The sequence below is a fragment of the Cetorhinus maximus genome, chromosome 1 (genome assembly GCF_964194155.1).
Source record: "Cetorhinus maximus chromosome 1, sCetMax3.hap1.1, whole genome shotgun sequence".
NCBI classification, from domain to species: Eukaryota; Metazoa; Chordata; class Chondrichthyes; order Lamniformes; family Cetorhinidae; genus Cetorhinus; species Cetorhinus maximus.
In genome coordinates, this window is record NC_135879.1 from 153,583,131 (window position 1) to 153,608,104 (window position 24,974).

General features: G+C 44.8%; 1 protein-coding gene across 3 annotated transcripts in view; it reads left to right on the forward strand.

Annotated features, from left to right (window-relative positions):
- Positions 1-24,974, forward strand: part of zdhhc2 (zDHHC palmitoyltransferase 2) — a 183,878-nt gene that overhangs the window by 52,704 nt on the left and 106,200 nt on the right. For all 3 annotated transcript variants that reach the window (XR_013577521.1, XM_078548420.1, XM_078548406.1), the window contains exons 2-3: positions 11,504-11,530; positions 16,890-16,984. Coding sequence is in view for 2 of the 3 variants with exons in the window: in XM_078548420.1 (XP_078404546.1) it covers positions 11,504-11,530; positions 16,890-16,984 (122 nt within the window). In the remaining variant the exon portion in view is untranslated. The remainder of the gene's footprint in view (positions 1-11,503; positions 11,531-16,889; positions 16,985-24,974) is intronic.

Consider the following 24,974-nt stretch of genomic DNA (forward strand, 5'->3'; position numbering starts at 1 on the left):
ACAGGCAAAAATGTAAAGGAGTTCTGTGGTAAAAGCTGACTGACAAGCTAGAGGTCCTTTGTGCAGCGTTACAACCTCCACAGGGACCTATAACTTTCAGCTATGACTTTGAGTTGCGGACGTTGCAGGGCATCAGGGTGGGGGAGAGTTACATAGTCACTTTCTTCCAGGAGCCAGTCACTCCCCTTAAGTTAGGCAGCACCTTAGAGTTGATCAGTGGTCAGGGACAGGAGGGTATGACTGTGAGTCAGGCAGGTATGGGGAACCAGCATGTAGTGATGGAGGAGCCTCAGCCCCTGACTTTGTCCAACAGATGCGGGGGTGCTTGCTACCTGTGTAGATGAGGAAAAGGACTGCAAGGTGGATGAGTGGACTGATCATGGCACCATTTCAACTGGGTGGACCAAAGAAGAATGTGGTAGTAATAGGAAACAGTATAGTCAGGGAATAGATACTGTTCTCCGCAGTTGAAACCATGAGTCCAGACGACTGTGTTGCCTGTCTGGTGCTGAGGTTCAGAATATCTGCTCTGGCCTGGAGAGGAACTTGCAGTGGGAGTGGGAGGATCCAGTGGCCATGGTCCCTGTAGGTACCAACGACATAGGTAAGATTAGGAAAGGCATTCTGCACAGAGATTATGAGGAGCTCGGCACAAAAATAAAATGCAGAACCTAAAGGTAATAATCTTTGGAATATTACCTGAGCCACATGCAAATTGGCTTAAGGTAAATAAGGTTAGAGAGATGAATGAGTGGCTCAAAGATTGGTGTGGGAGAAATGGGTTTCGATTCATGGGGCACTGGCACCAGTACTGGGGAAAGTGGGAGCTGTATTGCTGGGACAGTCTTCACTTGAACTGTGCTGGGACCAGTGTCCTAGTGAGTCGTATAATTAGGGAGGTAGAGAGGGCTTTAAACTAACTAGAGGGGGAAGGGATAATGTAGAGGAAGACTGAGTAAATTAAAGGAAAATGGCAAGGCAATAGATCAAGGTAGAAATAAAGGTAATGATAATCAGAATATGGCAGGAAGGGGCAGTGTTTGCAAACTTAAGAGTGTGTCAGCAGATAGGGACAGATTTTACAAAAACAGTTAAATAACTGAATTAAGGGTACTGTCTCTGAATGCCGGCAGCATTCACAATAAAACAGATGAACTGTCAGCTCAAATAGAAATTTATAAGTATGACCTGATCGCCATTACAGAGACGTGGCTGCAAGGAAACCAAAGCTGGGACCTGAATATCCAAGAGTACATAATGTTCAGGAAGGACAGGAAATTAGGACAAGCTGGTGGGGTAGCTCTATTAATTAAAAAATGCATTAATACTGTAGTGAGAGATGCAATTAGTTCTAAAGGTCAGGATGTAGAATCAGTTTGGATGGAACTAAGAAACAGCAAAAGGCAAAAACACATTTGTGGGAGTTGTTTATAGGCCAACAAAAAGCAGTGGTAATGTAAATCACAGTATAAATCAGGAAATTAGAGGTCCATGTAACAAGGGTAATACCAAAATCAGGGGTGATTTCAATCTACATATAGATTGGGTAAATCTAATTAGTAATAATGTTGTGGAGGAAGAATTCTTGGAATGTATACAAGATGGTTTTCGAGAGTAGTATATTGAAAGAACCAATGAGGGAATGGGTTATTTTAGATCTAATATTGTGCAATGAAAAAGGGCTAATTAATAATCTTGTTGTAAAGGAGCCTTTAGGAAAGAGTGACCATAATATGATGGAATTTTACATTTAGTTTGAAAGTAATGTCATTCAAACAGAGACTAGGGTCTTAAAACTAAACAAAGAAAAATATGCAAGTATGGGGGGCAAATTAGCTATGGTAGATTGGGAAGCTACGTTAAAATGTATGACGATAGGCGGGCAATGGCTAACATTTAAAGACCGAATACATAGTTTACAACATACATTCCTTTAATGCACAAAAACCCAGCAAGGGAAGTATTCCAACCGTGGCTAACAAAAGAAATCAAGGATTGTATTAGCTCAAAGGAACAGGCATACAAAGTTGCCAAAAAAATGGGAAGCCTGAGAATTGGGAGCATTTTAGAATTCTGCAAAGGAAGGCCAGGAAAAAGATTAACAAGGGGACATAGAATATGATAATAAACTAGTGAGAAACATAAAATTTGACTGTAAAAGCTTCTTCAGGTATGTAAAAAGGAAAAGGTTAACAAAAACAGATGTGGGTCTATTACAAGCGAGTCAGGATAATTTATAATGGGGAATAAGAAAATGGCACAGAAACTAAACAAATACTTGGGGTGGATCATTCCAGATTTGCACTAAATGTGGTAACAGGTGGGGAAAAATATATTTTACCTGCCAGCCATGGGTTTTCGTGTTGTATCATCCCATTCCCGGCGTGTTCTGCCTCATTAATAATGTAGTCCTGGGAAATGTGCTGGATTGGGGGCGGGGTGGCCCCTGACTCGCCTGCCCCGCCATCAACTCTGGTCTTCAGAAACCCGGACGCCATATTTAAAGGGTGCCCCTGCACAGAGCTAGAACTCTCTAAGGGATCGGAAGCCATTGGAAAGTCATGGCTGCCAAACAGAGGAAACATGCTGCCCCCAAATGTAGCGATGCCTCCTCAGGTGCCTATTGGACACAGTGGAGGCCTGCCATGAAGTTTCTACCCCTGCTCTGGGCAAAGACCCACAAGCAAGGTCATCAATCCAGCTTGGGAGGCGGTGGCAGCAGTGGTTAATGCCAATGCCCTTCAAAAGAGGACAGGCACCCAGTGCAGTGATGAATGATCTCCTTCATTCTAGCAGGGTAAGTCACTCTTCTCATCACTCTCAACTCACACACTCTCAAACCCATCACACATCCACAAGGATCTCACTCACTGCCAGTTCAAGGGACATCAACATTCACTGTCTCACATGCACCTTCAACTGCCCTGCAGATCGTATCCTTATCCCATCCATGGCACTATTCACCACCAACACACATGCCAGGCATTCTTATCATCTGGCCTGGCAGATGTCCCGCTTACACCCTATCCAATTATATTCATGCAGGACAAGCTGGCACGCAACAAAAGGGAGAGGGTGTAGACTGGTGGAGGAATGCCCGACATCAAGGTCCTCACAGACTTTGAAAATAGAGTCACCTAGCTGGCTGGTGATGATCTGGACCGTTCCTGTGGACAGGTCAGCGGTGCTCAACCAAGTGAGGATCCAGCTGTGCAACATCCATCAGACAAGCACGCTGTGAGTGATGTGTCCTGTTCCGCAGTCCCCACCATGCACTAATTATCTCTCCTTGCTTTCGCAGGCATATCTAGGAAGCAGCCGAAGGGGTCCCCGAGCCAGGTCCTTGACTCAAGCCGCAAAACCTCAGAAGAAGAATCTGATGAAACCCTAATTGAAGACCCATCACAGTGCTCACCCACACCCTCCGCCAGTCCAACACACACCTTGACGGGACCTAGTTCCAGAGTAGCCTCGGGGTTACAATCTGGTGAGCACCTCACACTGTCTGATCCACAGCAGGCGGCGGCAGTGACTTCCCAGGTCCCTGGCACTCTGAGGACTGCTGGAGGCCAGAAATCTGCTGAGTCTGAGTCAGCTGAGGAGCCTCTGGACTCGGTCATACCTCAGTTGCTGGAGCTGCAAAGACAAGCTCAGGAACATCAGGAAGAGATGTCCCCTCCACTCCTCAGAATGCAAGGCATGATGGAAGATTCCATCCGCTTTCAGGCTGAGGTAATGGCGCCAGCATGCCAACGCACCAAGATCAACACTGGTAGGGTGGTGGCTGCCATGGAGCCTTGGTCCAGGACATGATTCCTGCGCAGCTGCGCGGGCTGAACTCCATCGCTGACGCCATAGTTGGCCTCCAACAGTGTCAACGCGAGAGGGGTGCTGGGCAGCTTAATGTCACTCCAGCTTCCCCTTCTCTTCAAGGTGTCAGCCAGGGGCCTCCAGGGGCCCTTGGGCATTCATAGGGAGGAGGATCAGCAGGCGCACTCCCCGGGGCCATCCACCCAGGTGACTCCGGGAGTGTCTGACCCATCTGAATCCCCTCTTCCTGTGACCCCAGCAGCTCCAACTCCACAGGCTGAGGAGGATGCCACAGCCGCACAGCAGGACCCTGAAAGCAGGCTAGGGCCCTACAGGTCTCGGCCCTCCAGAGGATGCCCGCCAAGGTCATCACAGGCAGGGTGTAGCAGTCAGCAGACTGCCTCCACTGTGGATATCAGGGGAGCACCAAAACGTAGCTGCAGAGCTAGGAAGGTTAAGAAGATGTAGTTGCACACCTGGGGAATGGGTGTTAATCACTTGTACATAATGTTCACCATTGTAAATAAATTTTCTTTAGGTATGTAATAAGGGAAAGATTAAGAAAAACAGATGTGGGTCCATTACAAGCCAGTCAGGATAATTTATAATGGGGAACAAGGAAATGGCACAGAAACTAAACAAATACTTGGGGCAGAATCTTCCCAGATTTGAACTGTGTGGTAACGGGAAGAATGTCTCCCTGCCTGTGGCTCCTTGTTCTGATGAGCAGTGATTGTATCACTCAGATGTGAAACCTTGGTTCCTGCATAAGGTAAGGGCAGGTGTCTCAGTCCAGGGCCTCTTCCCTGTGCAGTGTGTAACCTTCAGACCAAAGTGATGGCCCAGCTTCACACTCACTGGACATATTACTGATGCCTGCACCTTGATGATGCTTGTCATTGCTGTCAGAATATCGTGGGCAGGCGTCATAGAGTTCCATCATTCTCTCTGTGTTTTCTCAGCACCTTTGAGATGAGGCTGGCACTCCTCTCTTCAGCATCTGTGACCGGTGACTGTGTGCTGCTGAAGGTCTCAGGTGCGGAAGGCTGACAAAGCGTCAAATGGATTTAAAGTTTCACAGCTGCATCTCCATTATATGACCCTGATCACGGAGCGCAAGTGAGCTGTCCTCGGCCAGACAGGAGTCAGACATCCACAGAGGCTATGTGAAGATTTATGGAGTGTCTTCACTGCATGTCGACATCATGGAATGTAGCAACTATTCGAGCCTCCAATGTGTCTCCATGACATGAGCCTGAGCGTTGAGTGTATCTGCGCTGCCATCAGTCACACAGGCGTTAAACGTTCACAGATGCAAGGTAAGGATGTCAGGACTGTCCTCACTGCATCTTGTCATTACCCTCCTCAAATCTTGCATCTGAGGGCCTCCCGAGCGCACCTGCCTCGTCTGGCCATTGCGATGACTACATTGCCACATCCTCGCTTTCGAGGACCTCATCACGGTCATCCTCTTCAACGTCCTCCTCATCGGAGGAAACATGGAGCTCCTCCATCTCCTCCTCAGCCAGGTCCTTCCCCCGTTGCAGCGCCAGGTTGTGGAGCACTCAGCAAGCTATGATGGTGCTCCACACCCTCTGGGGACTGTAATGCAGTGCTCCACCTGACCTGTCAAGGCACCAGAACCTCATTTTCAAGATGCCTAGCATTTGCTCCACCAAAGTCCGGGTTGCGGCATGAGCTTTGTTGTACTGTCACACTGCTATAGTCTGAGGCCACCATACAGGCATCATCAGCTACGTCCTCTGTGGGTAGTCCTTGTCGCCAAGGAGCCAACCCTGCAGCATCTCCGGACCCTGGAAGGTGTCAGGGATCTGAGACCTGTGAAGGATGTAGGAGTCGTGGACACTCCCTGGGAGTCATGTGCAGACCTACAGAATGTTTTTGTGGTGGCCGCACACCAGCTGATATTCAGCGAATGGAAGCCCTTGTGGTGAACGTAGTTGACTGCTTGTTGCCATGGAGATGTAAGCACCATGTGAGTGCAGTCAGTGACACCCTGCACCTGTGGAAAACCTATGACCTGCGCAAACCCCATCGCTCTTGCTTCCTGGCTTTCCTGATCCCGGGTGAAATGCACAAAGCTCTGTGCCTTAGCGAACATAGCGTCCGTGACCTGGATACACTTGTATGTGGAGGCTTGCGAGATACCACACAGGTCACCTGTGGAGCCCTGGACGGAGCCACTGGCATAAAAATTGAGCGCTGCGGTCACTTTCGCAGCCACTGGCAGTGGATGCTCTCCATGTCCCTGTGGCACCAAGCCTGCAACAGGTGGCATATGTGACCAACCAACTCCCTAGACATGCGCAGTCTTCAGTGACACCGGTTCTCAGTCATCTGCAGGAATGACAATCACAGTATATAGACATCGCCTACAAGCGATGACTCTGGATCTTCAGCTGCGTGTGCAGCAGTCCCTGCCATCCCTTCATCTCGAGGGAGGTGCTCCTCCCTTTGCTAAGCCAGGCGCCTCCACAGCTCTCTTCTTCTCTACTGTCCGTTAGCCATGAGGCATACCATTAAATCACCAGGCTCCATGATCCTGATGTTCTCTTCCTGCAGGATCAAAGAGAGACACGTGGGTTAGCATAGTGTCCTAAGAACATCTCTTGTTTAAGCCTGAAGGCCCCTTCATGCATGCAGGAGAGTGCTGGCCGCCAGTGTGTAGTGGGCTGTCCAAAACCCCACCCACCTCCGGCCCACTCCACTTGACCGATTGGCGGCAGCTTCGACCACTGGACTGCATGCTGTGCTCTCAGCTCAGGTGCAGGCATTCTCCTAACCCACACTGCAAGGCTGCATTGTTAGCTTGAACCTTGAGGGATACTGGTCCAAAACTCAATAAAGACATTGCAAGGGGCTGTGAGTGCCTTCACCAGTTACTGCGTCATGGCCAACTTGCCCAGTTGGCCATTTGTTCTGCTGCCCCCTAAAGCACACATTAATTTGTGGTTTGCGCATGACGGGTGAAAATTTCTGGAGCATTTGGTGGCACTTTCATGCTTTTGCATTGCTTGAGTAGGTGGAAATGCTTCAGAGGACTGACTCCAAGCATGTTAATGAAGCTGCAGTTGAACAGTCTCAGCCAGGGAAGAATGTTCACTACTAGACCAGCTTTCCAAGTATGTGGCTGCTTCCCTCACCATCTCCCCCCGACCCCCAACCACCCCTGCCCCATTCCCCGGCATGTGCTTGTGTACTTCCTTCAGCCTGTGCTACCTTGTACCCCACCACACCCCCAACTGACCCGCATTGGAGCCCTTGCCCCAGCACCACACTGATAGTTAGCCAGGAAAAAGCGACTTGCCTGTGCCCCCTGCAAATGCGCAGCGCCTCTTCCTTGATGTCCTACGGGTGATGCTTGCGAGCACTGCACAAGGTTGTGTACACACACCTCCGAGTTCCCATCAAAGTTCAGCTGGCCAGGTGCGTGCCTTTTAAAGGCAGTCGTGAAGCCGGCCGTTCTGAAGTCACGCCGATGTGGGTGGTAATTTTGCCATGAGCGGATGATTCCAGCGAGCAGGGCTTATAATGAGATGCTAAAGTTCCCAAGTGCAGCAGCAGGAAACGTGGCCTGCCATTGACGCATGGAGCGGATGATTCCAAACTGATTTCACAATGGCATAAAACTGATTTTTGGCCTTCTCGCCATATTGTCCTGCCCCGTCCGCCTGACATGACGCCCAATGCCAACAGGACCGGAAAATTCGGCCTTGGTGTGTGTCTTAACGGAGGAAAATTATTTTAAAAACTCCAAGAAATAATGGAGAATCAAGGGACTAGTGTAAACGAGGAACTGCAAGATATCAATATTCGTAAAAATAAGTACTAGAGAAATTAATGGGACTTAAAGTAGGTAAATCCCCTGGAGCTGATGATCCACGTCCCAGGATGTTGAAAGAAGTGGCTGTAGAGATAGTAGATGCATTGGTGGTCATCTTTTAAAATTTTATAGACTCTGGACTGGTTCCTGCAGGTTGGAAGGTGGCAAATGAAACCCCACTATTTAAGAAAGTAGGGAGAGAGAAAATAGGGAACTACAGACCTGATAGCCTGACAACAGTAGCAGGGAAAATGCTAGAATCTATCTTAAAGGATGTAATAACAGGACACTTAAAAAAAGTGGCAGGATTGGGCAGAGTCAACATGGATTTATGAAAGGGAAATCATGTTTAACAAACCTGTTGGAGTTTTTTGAGGGTGTAACTAGCAAAATAGATAAAGGGGAACCATTGGATGTGGTATATTTAGATTTTCAAAAAGCTTTCGATAAGGTCACACACAAGAGGTGGGTAAACAAAATTAGAGCACATGGGATTGGGGATAATATACTTACATGGATTGAGAACTGGTTAACGGACAGAAAACAGGAATAAATGGGTCGTTTTCAGGTTAACAGGCCATTGCTAATTGGGGTACCACAAGGATCAGTGCTTGGGCCCCAGTTATTCACAATCTATATCACTGTGTTGGATGTGTGGATTAAATGTAATATTTTCAAGTTTGCAGATGACACAAAGCTAGATGGAAGTGAATGTGAGGAGAATGCAAAGATGCATTAAGTGGATTTGGAGTGGCTAAGCAAGTGGGCAAAAATTTGGCAGATGGAATACACTGTGGAGATTATGTGAGGTTATCCACTTTGGGAAGGAAAACAGAAATACAGAGTATTTCTTAAATGATGAGAGCCTGGGAAATGTTGAACTTGGAAGGGACTTGGGTGTCCTTGTTCTTGAGTCACTGAAAGCTAACATGCAGGTACAGCAAGTAATTAAGAAGGCAAATGGTACTTTGGCCTTAATTACAAGAGGATTTGAGTATAGGAGTAAAGGTGTCATACTGCAATTACATAGAGCCTTGGTGAGGCTGCACCTGGAGTATTCTGTGCAGTTTTGGCTCCTCACCTAAGGAAAGATATACTTGCCATAGAGGGAATGCAACAAAGGTTCACTAAATTAATTCCTGAGATGGAGGGATTGTTCTATGAGGAAAGAATAAATAGACTGTTCCTTTATTCTCTGGAGTTTAGAAGAGTTTAGAAGAATGAGAGGTGATCTCATTCAGCCATACAGCATTCTTATAGGGATCGGCAAGGTAGATGCAGGAAGGGTGTTTCCCCTGGCTTTGGCGGGGTGGGGGTTCTTGCAGGGGTTCTAGAACAGTCTCAGAATAAAGGGCCACTTAGGATTGAAGTGAGGAAATATTTCTTCATTCAGAGGGTGATGAATGTTTGGAATTTTCTGTCCTGGAGGGCTGTGGAGGCTCAGTCGTTCAGTATGTTCAGGACTGAGATCACTAGATTTCTACATATTAAAAACAACAAGAAATACAGGGATAGTGCAGGAAGATCAGCCATGATCTCATTTAATGGCGGAGCAGGCTGGAAGGGCTGAATGGCCTACTCTTGCTCCTGTTTCTTTACTTTTTATGTTTTAACGTGAGATTCAAACTTCCAGTTGATACCTAAAAGAATGACCCAACAACAGTTTTAAGTTTGTTACGACCGAGATGGGAGGAGTACACTGTCTGTCTCTAGTTCCACTACTCCACGGGTCTCACATATATTTAAGTGATTTCTCCAGCTAGCCATATGACCAAATATGTACTTTACCTATGAATTTCAGATTGACTATTCAATGCCCAGGTTTCTTTAATAAAGAACAAAATTATTAGTTTGTTAGAAAACCAGACCTGTCAAGTAGAAGGCAAAGCTTATTAACATACAGTATGAAATGTGAAAGTATAAAACTCTTTCTAAATATCCTAATACACTCTCTCTCTCTCTCTCACACACGCACACACACCATAAAAAATAATAAAATAGAGGAATTCTACCAAAAGGTGAAAAATGATTCAAGGGAAAAGGCTAGATGGTGGAGTCCTTGAAATGGCATCTGGGTTATACGGTGGGAAAACAATCAAGGACTCTTGTACTACCTTTCAGGCAGACTCGAGGAAAACTTGCAGTCAGTCAATTTTAGAACATAGAGCAATTTCAGAGTAAATTCATTCACTCTCTGCTTTGGGACTGGGTCTGGAGCTTCAGGAGCTAGTACGTTCTTTACCCAAGCAGTTGATCTTTTTTCCTCCAAAAGCAAAACTAAAGCCAGCTTTTAAACAATTTTCCAGGCATGTTTTTTTTTCAAAGCCATAAACCACTTTTGTAAACAGTCCACCTGGGTCAAGAGGTTTCCAGCTTCTTTAAAACTGCTTAATTAACTTTTCTTGTAAAATGCTATCTTTTCCAATAACAGCAGCAACCAGAGTCCTTGTATTAACCCTTTTAGGGACAGTGTCTTTTAAAAACACAAATTCCCCCAGTATGTTCTTAGTCCATGAAGATGAACCATTTTCTGTGATTAAAGCGTTTATGAAATATTTTAAAACTGTTACTGTACCAAATGACTAAAAGACCGCAATAGACTAAATATTTCTCTTTTTGTAGGCAACCTACACTTGAAACTACAGAAAGTGACATTCCTCTTGTATTCTTATCACCCGTCACACTCTCCACAGAATTACAGTCCTTTGAGCAAACAGTCCACGTTACTCCCAGCTTCCAATGGGTTTCTGTATCCCTGTTCACAGAGTAGTAACTTTGAGTGACCACCTCCAGGCTCACTCTTCAGTTTTGGAGAGTTCCTTAAATCCACCACCAGCAGTAAAGGCTGCTCCAATGATTCCTCCTCCCCTGGCCATGCCAGAAGAAATCACCTGGAATCCTTAGAAGGATGCATCTCTTTGACTAGAGATCATCTGTCTCCCACATCTGGCTGTGCAAAGCCAAGCAGCCACTTCTCTTTGCTGACTGCACAGAACTGCTGTCTGTCTATAAGATTCATTGATTTGTAAGGAAGCCTGCACTGACCGCAAAAAATGGCTTCCACTGCCCTCTTTTTCCCATGGCAAGGTGTAAACACATTAACCTTGCATTCAGGTAGAAATGCTAATCAGCTATCTTTGACTCCAACTATCTTTCATCTTAGGAGTCAATGAACAGTTTACAACACAAAGCTTTATAACCTGGTATCTTCAACACCTTTCTGCAACTTTTGGAGGCTCAGATATTACTCATTGTAAACTCGGAGACTACTGCCTTAATCTCCAAGTTTAAATATCTTGCATCTTCTTCACAGTAAAACAATCTCAGCCTTCCTTTGATCTCTAAAAATTAAACCACCCAGTGGCTGTCAGGCAGATGACAGAACAAGTCACATAACCCCCTTCATTTACCCAAAATTTAAAGCTACCGTCACAAAATATAATAACCTTAAACCTCATAGTTGTACCAGCTGTTAAAAACTGCATGCATTTGGGAAACCCATGCTTCCAAGCTTCCTGACCTCACAATACCCACCCCTGCTGCCTGCACAGAAATTGCCTCTGGGCTAAAATCCACGCCCATAAATCTCTACCTAAAAGGCCTGTGACAGTGGCAAAGGAAGAAGAAATGCAATGCCAAAACAATCAACTTAATCTTCAACCTGGGACCTCATACCTCCAGGAACTTGCAGCACAAATAACTTGCAAACTGAAGGGTGAGGATAAAAATCTAACAGGACATGATCGAAGATACCTTGTTCCAGAAAATGCAAAAAACTTCTAAATGATATGTACAATGCATCCTGTTTTGTCTTTTTCTAATTTATCTCTTTTTTTCATTTTCTGACAGCGTCCATGAAAAATATTGGTGAAAAAGGTAAGTGTTTAGTTCCCAATTATTTATCGTACAAGACTTAATAATATAAAAAGGTATCTCTGATTTTAACCTGAAACATCAGGCAGCAACGGGGGAGAGTTTAGATCAGACAATTGTTAAACTCCCCATTGGATTTATATTTTCTATTTAATACAATATTAAAATAAAATTGGAATCAATTCAAAACTGCTGCATTCCCACAGGGCGTGTTCAGTTAAAATCAGGACTGATATTCTGAATTGTATTACTTCATTAATTAATTAAAAATCAGAGCTCATAGATGATTATTCAACTGCAAATGCTAATTCCCGTTTGGGTTCTTAAGCATCCTTGCCTTAAGGAATCAACACTACCCATGTCATCTTCTCAACTAGTACACACGCATGCATGTCTCTCTCCATTGCTCAGGGAGGTTTTGAGCTGTTTTTTTTTTATTTGTTCATGGGATGTGAGGGTCACTGGCTAGGTCAGCATTTATTGCCCATCCCTAATTGCCCTTGAGGAGTTACTGGTGAGTTGCCTCTTGAACCACGGCAGTCCATGTGGTGTAGGTACACTCTCAGTGCTGTTAGGAAGGGAGTTCCAAGATTTTGACCCAGTGACAGTGAAGGAACGGCAACACATTTGCAAGTCAGGATGGTGAGTGGCTTGGAGGGCAACTTCCAGGTGGTGGTGTTCCCATCTATCTGCTGCCCTTGTCCTTCTAGAGCTGCACTCATCCAAGCAAGTGGGAAGTGTTCCATCACACTCCTGACTTGTGCCTTGTAGATGGGGGACAGGCTTTGGGGAATCACGAGGTGAGTTACTTGCCACGGGTTTCCTAACCTCTGACCTGCTCTTGTAGCCACAGTATTTGTATGGCTAGTCCAGTTCCATTTCTGGTCAATGGTAGCCGTAAGGATGTTGATAGTGGGGATTCAGCGATGGCATTGTCATTGAATGTTAAGGAGCGTTGATTAGATTCTCTCTTGTTGGAAATGGTCATTGCCTGGCACTTGTGTGGTGCAAATGTTGTTTGCCACTTGTCAGCTTAAACCTGGATATTGTCCAGGTCTTGCTGCATTTGAACATGGACTGTTTCAGTACCTGAGGAGTCATGAATGGTGCTGAACATTGTGCAATCATCAGCGAATATCCCCACTTCTGACCCTATGTTGGAGGGATGTTGATGAAGCAGCTGAAGATGGTTGGGCCTAGGACACTACCCTGAGGAACTCCTGCAGTGATGTCCTGGAGCTGAGATGACTGACCTCCAACAACCACAACAATCTTCCTTTGTGCTAGTTATGACTCCAACCAGCAGAGAGTTTTCCCCCTGATTTCCATTGACCCCAGTTTTGCTAGGACTTGATGCAACATCTGGTCAAATGCTGCCTTGATGTCAAGGGCAGTCACCCTCACCTCGCCTCTGGAGTTCAGCTCTTTTGTCCATGTTTGAATCAAAGCTGTAATGAGGTCAGGAGCTGAGTGATCCTGGCGGAACCCAAACTGAATATCAATGAGCAGGTTATTGCTAAGCTAATGCCTCTTGTTGGCTCTGTTGATGACCCCTTCCATCACTTTACTAATGATTGAGAGTAGACTGATGGCGCGGTAATTGGCTGGGTTGGATTTGTCCTGCTTTTTGTGTACAGGACATACTTGGGCAATTTTCCACATTGCCGGGTAGATGCCAGCATTGTAGCTGTACTGGAACAGCTTGGCTAGGAGCACGGCAAGTTCTGGAGCACAAGTCTTCAGTACTGTTGCTGGAATATTGTCAGGGCCCATAGCTTTTGCAGCATCCAATGCTTTCAACTGTTTCTTGACATCACGTGGAGTGAATCAAATTGGCTGAAGACTGGCATCTGTGACGCTGGGGACCTCCGGAAGAGGCAGAGATGGATCATCCACTCGGCACTTTTGGCTGAAAATTATTGCAAATGCTTCAGCCTTATCTTTTGCAATGATGAGCTAAGCTCCCCCATCATTGAGGATGGGAATATTTGTGGAGCCTCCTCCTCCAGTGAGTTGTTTAATTGTCCACCACCATTCACAACTGGATGTGACAGGACTGCAGAGCTTAAATCTGATCTATTGGTTATGGAATCACTTAGCTCTGACCATCACTTGCTGCTAACATGGAAGCCAGCAAAGGAAATTCATGGTCAGCAGTGAGTGGTAATAGGATCAAGGGAACAGGAGGTGGATCTTTTAGAAAAGATGAGCTCAGAGAAGGCATGAGGGGAGATAAGGGAAAAACTAGAGAAAGATGCAAGTTCAGGACCAAGGGGGGATTCTTAGAAGAAACTGCAGTGATAAGGGAATTGAGAGAGATTATTTTTCCAGGATTAAACACAGAAGGAAGTAGTGTTGGGAGGGGGATGCAGCTGGAAAGCGATACAAGGAAGTGATCAAATCTGTAATTGACACGATGGGTGTAGCAAGGGCACATGAGATGGCAAAGTCAAGAGAATGCAGATGGAGCATTTAGTTGGAGGACAAAATTAAGGGAGGATCGGAAGACAGGGAATCTCATGAAACATACAAGATTCTGAAGTAGCTTGACGGGGTAGATAGTGAGTTTCCCTTGGTTGGGGAATCAGGAACACTGGGACACAGTCTCAGGATAAAAGGACAATCATTTAGGACTGAGATGAGGAGACATTTCTTCAAAGGAAATTCTTTAGTATTCTCTATCCCAGAGGGCTGTGAATGGCCCATCATTGAACATATTTGAGGCTTAGGTAGACAGAGTTTTGGTGTTTCAGAGAATCAAGGGATATGGGAGCAGCCGGGAAAGTGGAGTTGAAGCCCAAGATCAGCCATGATCGGATTGAATGGTGGAGCAGGCTCAATGGACCATATGGTCTGCTCTTGCTCCTATTTTTTTAATGTTCTTATGAAACTCAGGAGAGAGAGCATGATGAATTGACATGGAGGTTGAAATCTCCAGTGCTGAGAAGTTGCTCGGTGCAGAGGCTGAGGGACAGTAGCAGTGAAGGTCTCTGTGAGAACATATTTACCCACCCAAGCACCATAAAAGATTGCGATTTTAGTTTGGTTAAAATTATTTTCTGGTAATGCCACTTTAATTTGGACAAGTTCATAGCAACTAGTGTAGCAAACTTAGGTGTGACCCAATAGTGTTGGTCAGAATTCTGTAAGTTGCATTTTGTCCTCTCTTCCACTATGGGAAGAATTTTACCGCTGGCAAGCGGGCGGGGCCTGCTCGCTGACGCGTAAAATGATACGGAATGATGTCAGGCGGAACTCCCGACGTCACCCCACGTCATTTGCATTTTCAGGTCGGCACGGGCACAGCCGAGTCAGCTGTGTGCCCGCCAACCTGTCAACGGCCTATTGAGGCCAATCAAAAAACAATTGAACCAATTAGTGGACCTGCCTGTCCAACCCTAAGGTTGGCGGGCAGGTCGGGAGCACTGGCAGCCACCTGAAAAAGCATGAAACCTCATCCACGGGTGGGATGAGGTCTCATGGCTGAATTAAAAAAATTAAGATTCACTTTTATTTAAAGTTATGTCCATGTCCCAACTCATGTGACGTTGTCACATGAGGGCGTATGGATGGTAAATGAAATTTTTGACAGAATAACTTTTTCACTTTGAGAACCGATCTCCCTGAGGCAGCACTTAGTCTCAGGGAGATCGGAGCGCTCCTTCATGTGCACGCGTGAAGGAGTGCACTTCCGCATTTGGCATTCCCCCCCCACCCATAGTGCTTCCGTGCGGACGTCACGCTGGGCAGGCCTTAATTGGCCCGCCCATGAAAAATGGCGGCACGCCCCCAATTAAGGGCGCCAATCGGAGGACCGCCCGCCCATGCCCGCTCCCGCACTTTTCTCCCCAACAGGGGGGAAAATGTTGCCCCATGTGTGTCTCTCTCAAAATCTTCACAGTTTAGTAATTCCATTTTGTGGTTTACTATACATGACCATAGAGCTGAAAATAATAATGATAAGCATATGATAACCAGTGTTATCATTTGGATTTGTCTTGCTTTGCAATCCATTGAAATTGTTATTAAGAATGGATTGTGACATTGCATTTAGTACATGTGGAAGAATTGTTAAATCTGTAGAATGTTGTAGCAAGCATGGTCTGAAACAATAAAGCTGCAAAAGAATGTATACTGTCCAAAATAGCATCTATAACGCACATCAAAAATTTCTACTGAAAGAAGTGTTACAACTACAAAAAAAAGTCAGGAGGCTCATCTGCTATTGAAACTCATTCATGCCTTTGTTATGTCTAGCTTTGACCATTCTAACTTACTTCTTGCCAGCCTCCCACATTCTAAACTCTGTAAACTTGAGGTCACCCCAGACCCTGCTGCCCTGTCCTTAGCTGCATCAAGTCATGTTCACCCATTACCCCTGTGCTCACTGATCTACATTGGCTCCAGGTTAAGCAATACTTCAATTTTCATATTCTCATTTTTGTTTTCAAGTTTCTAAATGGCATTGTCCCTCCCTACTTCTGTAATCCCTTCCAGCTCTACAACCCTCCGATATATTTGTGCTTTTCCAATTCCAACCTCTTAAGCATCCCTGATTTTTAAGTGCTCTATCATTGCTGGCGTACTTTCAGCTGCCTGGGCCCTAAGCTCTGGAATTCCCTCGCTCAATCCCTCCACCTCTCTTTCCTCCTATAAAGCACTCCTTAAAAACTTCCTCTTTGATCAAGCTTTTGGTCACCTGCCCCAATATCACCTTATGCAGCTCAGCGTCATATTTTGCTTTATAACGTTCCTGTGGAGCACCTTGGGACATTCTTTTACATTTAAAGGTGCTAAATAAATACAAGTTGTTGTTGTCGGTGAATTAACAGCAATTTAAAACAAGCTCTTCATATAAGATATTAAAGGAAAATGGGCCTCTGGTGTAAATATCAGAATATATCATCTCCTTAGAAAGTTGGAGTGAAATAAAAAATTCTAATACTGACGGGTAAGCATCTTGATATTAAAAATTATAATATGTTATAATATGTTTATGAAAATTGGGCTTTTATTGTTACATTGACCAATCAGAAATGAAAACTCTGAACAGGCTTTAGAAATGACAAGAATGCATAGGCCTGTAGGCTAATGGTTCCTTAAGACAATCGCAGTTTTGTTTTGTCAAGGATTAAAAAAATATGTAAAGTTAATCTTCAGTGCAGAAGTATCTGAATTTGCACTGTTAGGAATATTTATTTTGTTTTTATTAATCATCAGATCACCAGAATTAACCTTGACCTTTTGGAATAGTTTACCTTAAAAAGATAAAACTGAAAGACCTGCTAAATCATCTAGAAATGTATTTTATTAGACAACCTGAATCATGCTTGTGTTTCTTTTGTGGTCTCCTTTCTTCTAGTTGTCTGCCTTGTATTTTATCATTTGCTTTTCATCATGTTCGTGTGGTCATATTGGAAAACCATCTTTACAAAGCCAATGCATCCAAGTAAAGAGGTAAGCATGAGAAGAAAACAATGTCTTTTGCAGGTGACATTTTGTACATTAGCATTATAAATCCATCATGTTTCCACTATTTACACAAAAAGTTAGCGAAGAAAAAGGGCAGCCTGTTCTTTTATGCTTGCCTTTTTGTCGTGCTTTTAGGCTGCATCCATCCTTGATGGTTTAATTACTAATGCCAGTAATGTGCTGAAGAACGGCTGTTACTGCAGCTTTCTTCTGAAATTCCAGTTTTTAGCTTTGCAGCATTATACATTGCAGCATTGAATACAATCTAAAGCTATCCATTGTTACCATGAGCTTTTAGATTAGTCGCAGTTCATTTTTACGTATATTTTCCGTGAAGTTAGTTGTCTGCTCAGTTCACTGAACGTTTTAAATTTTTTTGTGTGGGGCACATGGATTTCAATATAAATATTGGTCTAGGCTAACTGACCTTTTCCCTTCCTTTTTTTTCACTAATTTTGCCATAAGGATATAAGAAATAGGAGCGGGAGTAGACCATGTGGCCCCTTGAACCTGCTCCGTCATTCAGTCTGGTCATGGCTGACCTTTGGCCTCAACTCCACTTCTCTGCCCACTCCCCATATCCCTCAATTCCCTGAGAGACCTCTTCCATTTCCTCAGGCAAAAGCTTTGGTCATTCCTAGGGTACTGTTCCACAGTGGTGGTGGTTGTCCAAAAGCTTCTCTAAGTGGCCTCTCATGATGTGAACCTAAATTGTGCATGTCAGCAGCCTAGTCAACTGCATTGAGCCTCATAACCAGGCCAGATCCTGCCATCACCTGATTTCCAAGTGAGAGCTTGCAAAGCAATGAGGAGGAAAAACACAAACAGATTTTTGACTCTCAGGGTGGAATTTTCCGTGCCCGTTGACATGCCGGGAAGGCCAAAAATCATCATCGTGAAACCAGTTTGTGATCATCCACTCCGCCTGTCAATGGCAGGCCGCATTTCCTGCTGCCGGATGTCGCGAACTTCATTTTAATACACCTGCATATCATTATAAGCCCTGCTCGCCGGAATCATCCCCCTCACACTGGATCATCCAGGCATGTCGGCACGATTGCATGCCGATGTGTTTCACAACTCTACATAAGCAATGTGCACCTGGCGAGCTGCACTTTGCTCGTGACTTGAAGGTTTGTTTGCCTACCTTGCTTCGGGCAGCACTCACAGTTATTGGCGCCAGGCTTCACAGGCAGCACCGCATCACTTTTAAATGGGCTCACGGTCAGGTGTCTACCTACCAGACCAGCCATAAGGCAGGGGAGGCTTTTCATTGGCAGGACTAGGGCTTGCTTGGGCAAGGGGGAGAAGTGACCTCAGGCAAGGGAAGACGCTGCAGGGGGGGTGCTGTACTGGGGAATGGGGGGTATCCCAGGGGATGTGTGGCGGCACATGTTGATCGTGCAAGTGGCCTCAAGATGGTGAGGGCTGAGGAGGCAGTCTCCAGAGGAGATGAGGCCAGATGGTGATGTGAGGATGTGTGTGAGAGAATCCGTGATGATGCCCCTTGAGGTGCCAGTGAATGTGTGATGGCCTTGTGAGCGTGAGAGTTTAGAGTGATGAGATGGTTGCCTTACCCTGGTGGCACGGATGAGATCATTCATCCGTTTCCTGCACTGGATGGCCAACCTCTTGTGTGCAGTATTGGCACTGATTGCCTCTGCCACTGCTTTTATATGTGTGAGGGGGATGCACTTGGGCAGGACAAACAAGGCATGGGAATACAAGATGAGTGACAGGACGCTGGGAAGTACCGAGGATCAGAGGGACCTTGGTGTGTGTGTCCACCGGTCCCTTAAGGTAGCGGGACAGGTAGATAAGGTGGTTAAGAAGTCATATGGGATACTTTCCTTTATTAGCTGAGGCATAGAATATAAGAGCAGGGAGGTTATGCTAGAACTGTATAAAATGCTGGTTAGGCCACAGCTAGAGTATTGCATGCAGTTCTGGAATCCGTATTATAGGAAGGATGTGATTGCTCTAGAGAGAGTGCAGAGGAGATTTACCAGGATTTTGCCTGGGCTGGAGAGTTTTAGTTATGAGGAGAGATTGGATAGACTGGGGCTATTTTCCCTGGAGCAGAGGAGACTGAGGGGGGACATGATTGAGGTGTATAAAATTATGAGGGGCAAAGATAGGGTAGACAGGAAGGAACTTTTCCCCTTGATGGAGGGATCAATAACCAGGGGACATAGATTTAAGGTAAGGGGCAGGAGGTTTAGAGGGGATGTGAGGAAGAATTTTTTCACCCAGAGGATGGTGGGAACCTGAAACACTCTGCCTGAAAGGGTGGTTTGAGGCAGAAACCCTCATAACATTTAAGAAGTATTTAGATGTTCACTTGCAATGCCATGGCATACAAGGCTATGGGCCTAGTGCAGGAAAATGGGATTAGAATAGTTAGGTGCTTGTTTGACCGACGCAGACTCGATGGGCCAAAGGGCCTTTTTCTGTGCTGTAGACCTCTATGACTCTATGCCTCCCAAGCCAGATGGTGAGACTGATGGGCCTCCTGCAGCCAGAGTGGGGGTAGGGGACATCGTGGCAGATCTCTACGGTGTTCAGAAGGCATCCCAGGGATGTGTCACTGAATCAAGGAACTGCACTCTTCTTGGCTTTTGGGACCATGTCTTCACCGATGCCCACCTGGGCTGCAAGCATTGAGAAATGTGCTGCAGTTTAAATATGGCTCCCTGCATGAGGAAGCAGCGAGGTAATGGTATGGTGGGCAAATTGGAAGCAGCCCACCAGTGAGACGGCATGTTTCCTGTGGCTGCATAATTAATGAGGTGAGAATGGGATGTTAGGGAGCGAAAAGACACCATTGTGGCCGGCAGGTAAAACACCCTTTTTTCTGCCTACTACCGCACTTAGTGCAAATCTGGGACGATTCCACCCTCTAACTTGGAAACATGGAAGTGCATTGTAGTGTCCCTGGCAGACATTACCTAATTCAGCACAGACCAAGGATCAGACTGGCACCTTCCTGGGCCAGCCACTCACAGTCTTACCAGGCTGACAATCAAGGGAAGCTACTTTTCTGTGTAGTGGCATTAGGAATTTCATGGGCCTATTCATGTGGAGACAATTTCCATTTTTTACAAGGCCAAAAGGCACAGCCAGTGATAGGAATCCCAGCACTGGGAGTTCCCACATCCTGGCTGTCATCGGTAGAAGGCCTATTGAGATCAGTGCACCTTACAAAGACGGCCAGGAAAACCTGGATTTCATTCTTGTGAAGAGTGTGGTGCCTCGATGTGGCCATATGTTACAAAACAATTTATGACCACTGGGGATAGTAAGGTGCCTTAAGTGCACCACTAGTGGTAAAGCCACCAGTGGCATTCAAATTAAGGGACTGACTCCAAGCCACACAAAGTTTTTTTTAAAAATAAAGGTTATGGAATGTGGGCATCACTGACTAGGCCAGCATTTATTGCCCATCCCTAATTGCCCCTGAGAAGGTGGTGGTGAACTGCCTTCTTGAACTGCTGCAGACCATGTAGTGTAGGTACACCTACAGTACTGTTAGGGAGGGAATTCCAGGATTTTGACCCTGTGAAGGAACAGCGATACATTTCAAATTCAGGATTGTGTGTGGCTTGGAGGGGAACTACCAGTTCGTGCTGTTCCTGTGTATCTGCTGCCCTTGTCCTTCTAGATGGTAGCGATTGTGGGTTTGGAAGGTGCTGTCTAAGGAGCCTTGGTGAGTTCCTGCAGTGCATCTTGTAGATGGTACACACTGCTGCTCCTGTGCATCGGTGGTGGGGGGGCATGAATGTTTGTGGATGGGTGCTAATCAAGTGGGCTGCTTTGTCCTGGATGTTGTCAAGCTTCTTGAGTGAAGTGGGAGCTGCAGTCATCCAGGCAAGTGGGGAGTGTTCCATCACACTCCTGACTTGTGCCATGTGCAAGGTGGACAGGCTTTGGGGAGTCAGGGGGTGAGTTACTCGTCACACGATTCCTAGCTCTGACCTGCTCTTGTAGCCACAGTGTTTATGTCGCCGTCCAGTTCAGTTTCTGGTCAATGGTTAGATTCTGTCTTGTTGAAGATGGTCATTGCCTGGCACTTGTGTAGCACAAATGTTACTTGCCGCTTGTCAGCCCAAGCCTGGATATTGTCCAGATCTTGCTGCATTTGCACATGGACTGCTTCAGTATCTGAGGAGTCGTGAATGGTGCTGATTGTGCGATCATTAGCAAACATCCCCACTTCTGATCCTGGTACTTACATGAGGATGCAATCCTCCAGATTTTCTGCCAGTTTAGTTTGTTCCCAACATTTAACAAGAACTTCCATTCATATTGGTGTATTCTAGCATGTATAAATTGCAGATATTCCCAACGTGCAACCTGTTGAAATAGCATAAAATACTCTGAAAGCATCTATCTCCTTATTCAGTCAGGACTTTCTTTAATTTATCCAAAAGACCAAGAAACAAACTGAAGATTTAATTCATAAAGGTTTAGTTCAGGTAAACTTGATGTTCAACATTACTTGCAATTGCCTCTGTTCTATTAAGTAAACAGGCAACACCTGCCATTAAACTGTGTGGTTTATTTGATAAAAATGAAAATAGAAAATTGTTTATTGAGAATGTATTCATTTTTAATTAAGCTGTTAAAGAATCTTGGCTTGTTTTTCCAATTAGTTTACAGAATCATAGATTGACACAACACAGAAGGAGACCATTTGGCTCATCATTCCTATGACATCTCTTTGAAAGGGTGATTGAATTAGTCCCATTCCTCTGCTTTTTCACCAGAGCCCTGCAAATACTTCCATATCAATTATTTAACTAATTCCTTTTCAAATGTTTATGGGCCGGTTTTTGCAGTAGAAGTAACAGTGAGGCTAACATTACTCACCATTATTAACATATTGACATGATTAACAGATAGCAACTTCCAGCAACTGCAACTGGGACTGAGTTCCATGTGGGGCAATTTGCTAGTGCTAATAGGGAGGGTTAAACTAACTTGGCAGGGATGTAGGAACCAGGTGGTAATATCAGAGAGGAATACCAAGTTGTACAGAATACTGGGAGAGATAGATAGCATGACAGTCGGAAATAGTAAGTTATTAAATGGGTTCAGAGTAAGGGAGAAAATAACAAACTCTAAATCAGGGTTACTGTCCATGTATGTGAATGCACCAATAAGATTGGTGAGTTACAGGCACAGATTGCCAGGTGGAAATATGATGTTATGGCTACAACAAAGACCTGGCTCAAAGAAGGGCAGGACTGGGTGTTAAATATTCCTGGATACAAGTTGTTCAGGAAAGATAGGCCACTAACTATTGAGAAAGATGTAGAGGAACACATTTGCAAGGAAATTACAGGGAGGTGCAAGAATTACAGGGTAATTATAATGAGGGACTGTAATTACTTGAATATAGACTGGGATACTAGTTGTGCTAAGCACAGAGAGGGGAAAGAGTTCCTGGATTGTGTTCAGGAAAACTTTCTACAGCTATATGTTTCCAGTCTAAAGAGAAAATAGGCACTGCTGGACCTGATTCTTGGGAATATGAGGTAGGTGAAGTGGATCAAGTGTCAGTAGGAGAACATTTACGGAACAATGATCATTGTATCATAAGATTTATGATATGGCTATGGAAAAGGACAAAAAACAATCCAGAGGAAGAATGATTAACTGGGGGAGAAGGCCAACTTGAATGATGTAAGAATGAACCTGGGCTAGATAAATTAGAATCAAAGGTTGGCAGGATAAACGGTAACTGAACAATGGTCTACCTTTAAAGAGAGAGTTCAAGCACAGTCAATGCACATTTCCACAAAGGAGAAAGGTAGGGCAAACAAATCCAAAGTTCGGTGAATGAGAAAAGAGATAGAGATTAAGATGGAGCAGAAAAAAACGTGCTTATGACAGATGTCGGGTAGAAAATACAACCAAGGATCAGGCTGAAACAGAAGGTTCAGATGGGAAGTGAAAAAGCAAATAAGAGAAGCTAGGAGGGAGTATGAAAAGAGACTGGCAGCTAACATAAAAGAAACTAAAGTTTTCTTCAGACATATAATTATGAAAAAGGTGGTAAGAGGAGGAGAGGGGCTGATTAGGGAGCTCAAAAGAGATTTACACATACATAGAGGCATGGGGCATAGCAGAGGTATGAAATCAATATGTTGCATCTGTCTTTACCATGGAAGAAGATGCTGCCCTGGTCATGGTGAAAGAGGAAGTAATTGAGACACTTAAAGGGTTTAAATTGATGAGGAGGAGGTATTGGATTGGCTGTCTGTACTTAAAGTTGATAAGGCACCAGGGCCGCCTGAGATGCATCCAACGATACTGAGGAAATGAGAGTGGAAATTGTGGAGGCGCTGACCATAATTTCTCAGTTTTCCTTAGACTCAGGGGTGGTGCCAGAGGACTGGAGAATTGCAAGTGTTACACCTTTGTTCAGAAAAGTATGTTTAAAGTAAGCCCAGCAACTGTAGGCCAGCCAGTTTAACTTCAGTGATGGGGAAGCTTCTAAAAACATTAATTTGGGACAAAATTAATAGTCACATGGATAAATGCAGATAATTAAGGAAAGCCAGCACGGGTTTGTTAAGGGAAAATCATGTTTAACTAACTTGCTGAAGTTTTTTGAAGAGGTAACCGAATTGATGAGAGCAATGCTGTTCATGTGGCGTACGTGGACTTCTAAAAAGCATTTTATACAGTGCTGCACAACAGACTTGTGAGCAAAGTTATAGCTCATGGAATGAAAGGGACAAAAGCAACATGGATATGAAATTGGCTGAGTGACGGGAAGCAGAGTGTAATGGTTAATGGATATTTTTCAGGCTGGAGGAAGGTTTGGAGTGGAGATCCCCAGGTGTCAATGTTGGGACCCTATTAATAACCTAGACCTTGGTGCACGGGGTACAATTTCAAAATTTGCAAATGATACAAACTTGGAAGCATTGTGAATTATGAGGAGGATAGAGTAGAACTTCAAAAGGACATAGACAAGTTGGTGTAATGGGCAAACAGGTGGCAGATGAAGTTCAATGCAGAGAAGTGTGAAGTGATTAATTTTGGTAGGAAGAACAGAAATAGACAATATAAACTAATGGACACAATTCTAAAGGTGGTGCAGGAAAAGAGGGACCTGGGTGTATATGTGCATAAGTCATTGAAGGTGGCAGGACAATTTGAGAATGTGGTTAATAGAGCATAGAGCATCTTAGGTTTTATTAATAGGGACAGAGAGTACAAGGGCGAGGAGGTTATGTTGAACTTGTATAAAACACTGGTTCAGCCTCAGCTGTAATATTCTGTCCAGTTCTGGGCACCATATTTTAGGAAAGATGTGAGCATAGAGAAGATTCACGAAAATGGTCCCAGAGATGAGGAACTTCAGTTACATGGATAGATTAGAGAAGTTGGAACTGTTCCTTGGAGAAGAGAAGGTTGTGAGCAGAAAAACTGTACCCACTGGTAGAAGGATTGAGAACAAGAGGGCACAGATTTAAGGTAATTGGCAGAAGAAGCAGTTGAGACATGAGGAGAGGTTCACATGGTGAGTGGTTAAGATCTGGAATGTGCTGCCTAAGATTGTGGTGAGGCAGGTTCAATCAAGGCATTCAAGAGGGAATTGGATAATTATCTGAATAGGAAAAATGTGCAGGATTAGGGAGAGAAGACAGTAGGTGCATTTCTCATTTGAAGAGGTAGCACTAACATGATGGGCCTAAGGACCTCCTGTGCTGTAAGAATTCTGTGATTCTGCAGGAAATTGCTGTCTGAAATGCCCTGCTCCTCCAGAAGCTACATGATACTGGTATCCTGACATCTGACTTAGCTTTAAAACACATGGAATGTTGTGAAATTATTGTACTTATCTGATATACATACACCAAACTTGTCAGGAAATATTAAGGCATGTCCATTCTAGTGTAGGTACACTTTAATGGTGTGCTAAGCCATTATTATTATTAAATAACTCCTGTCACTAAATATT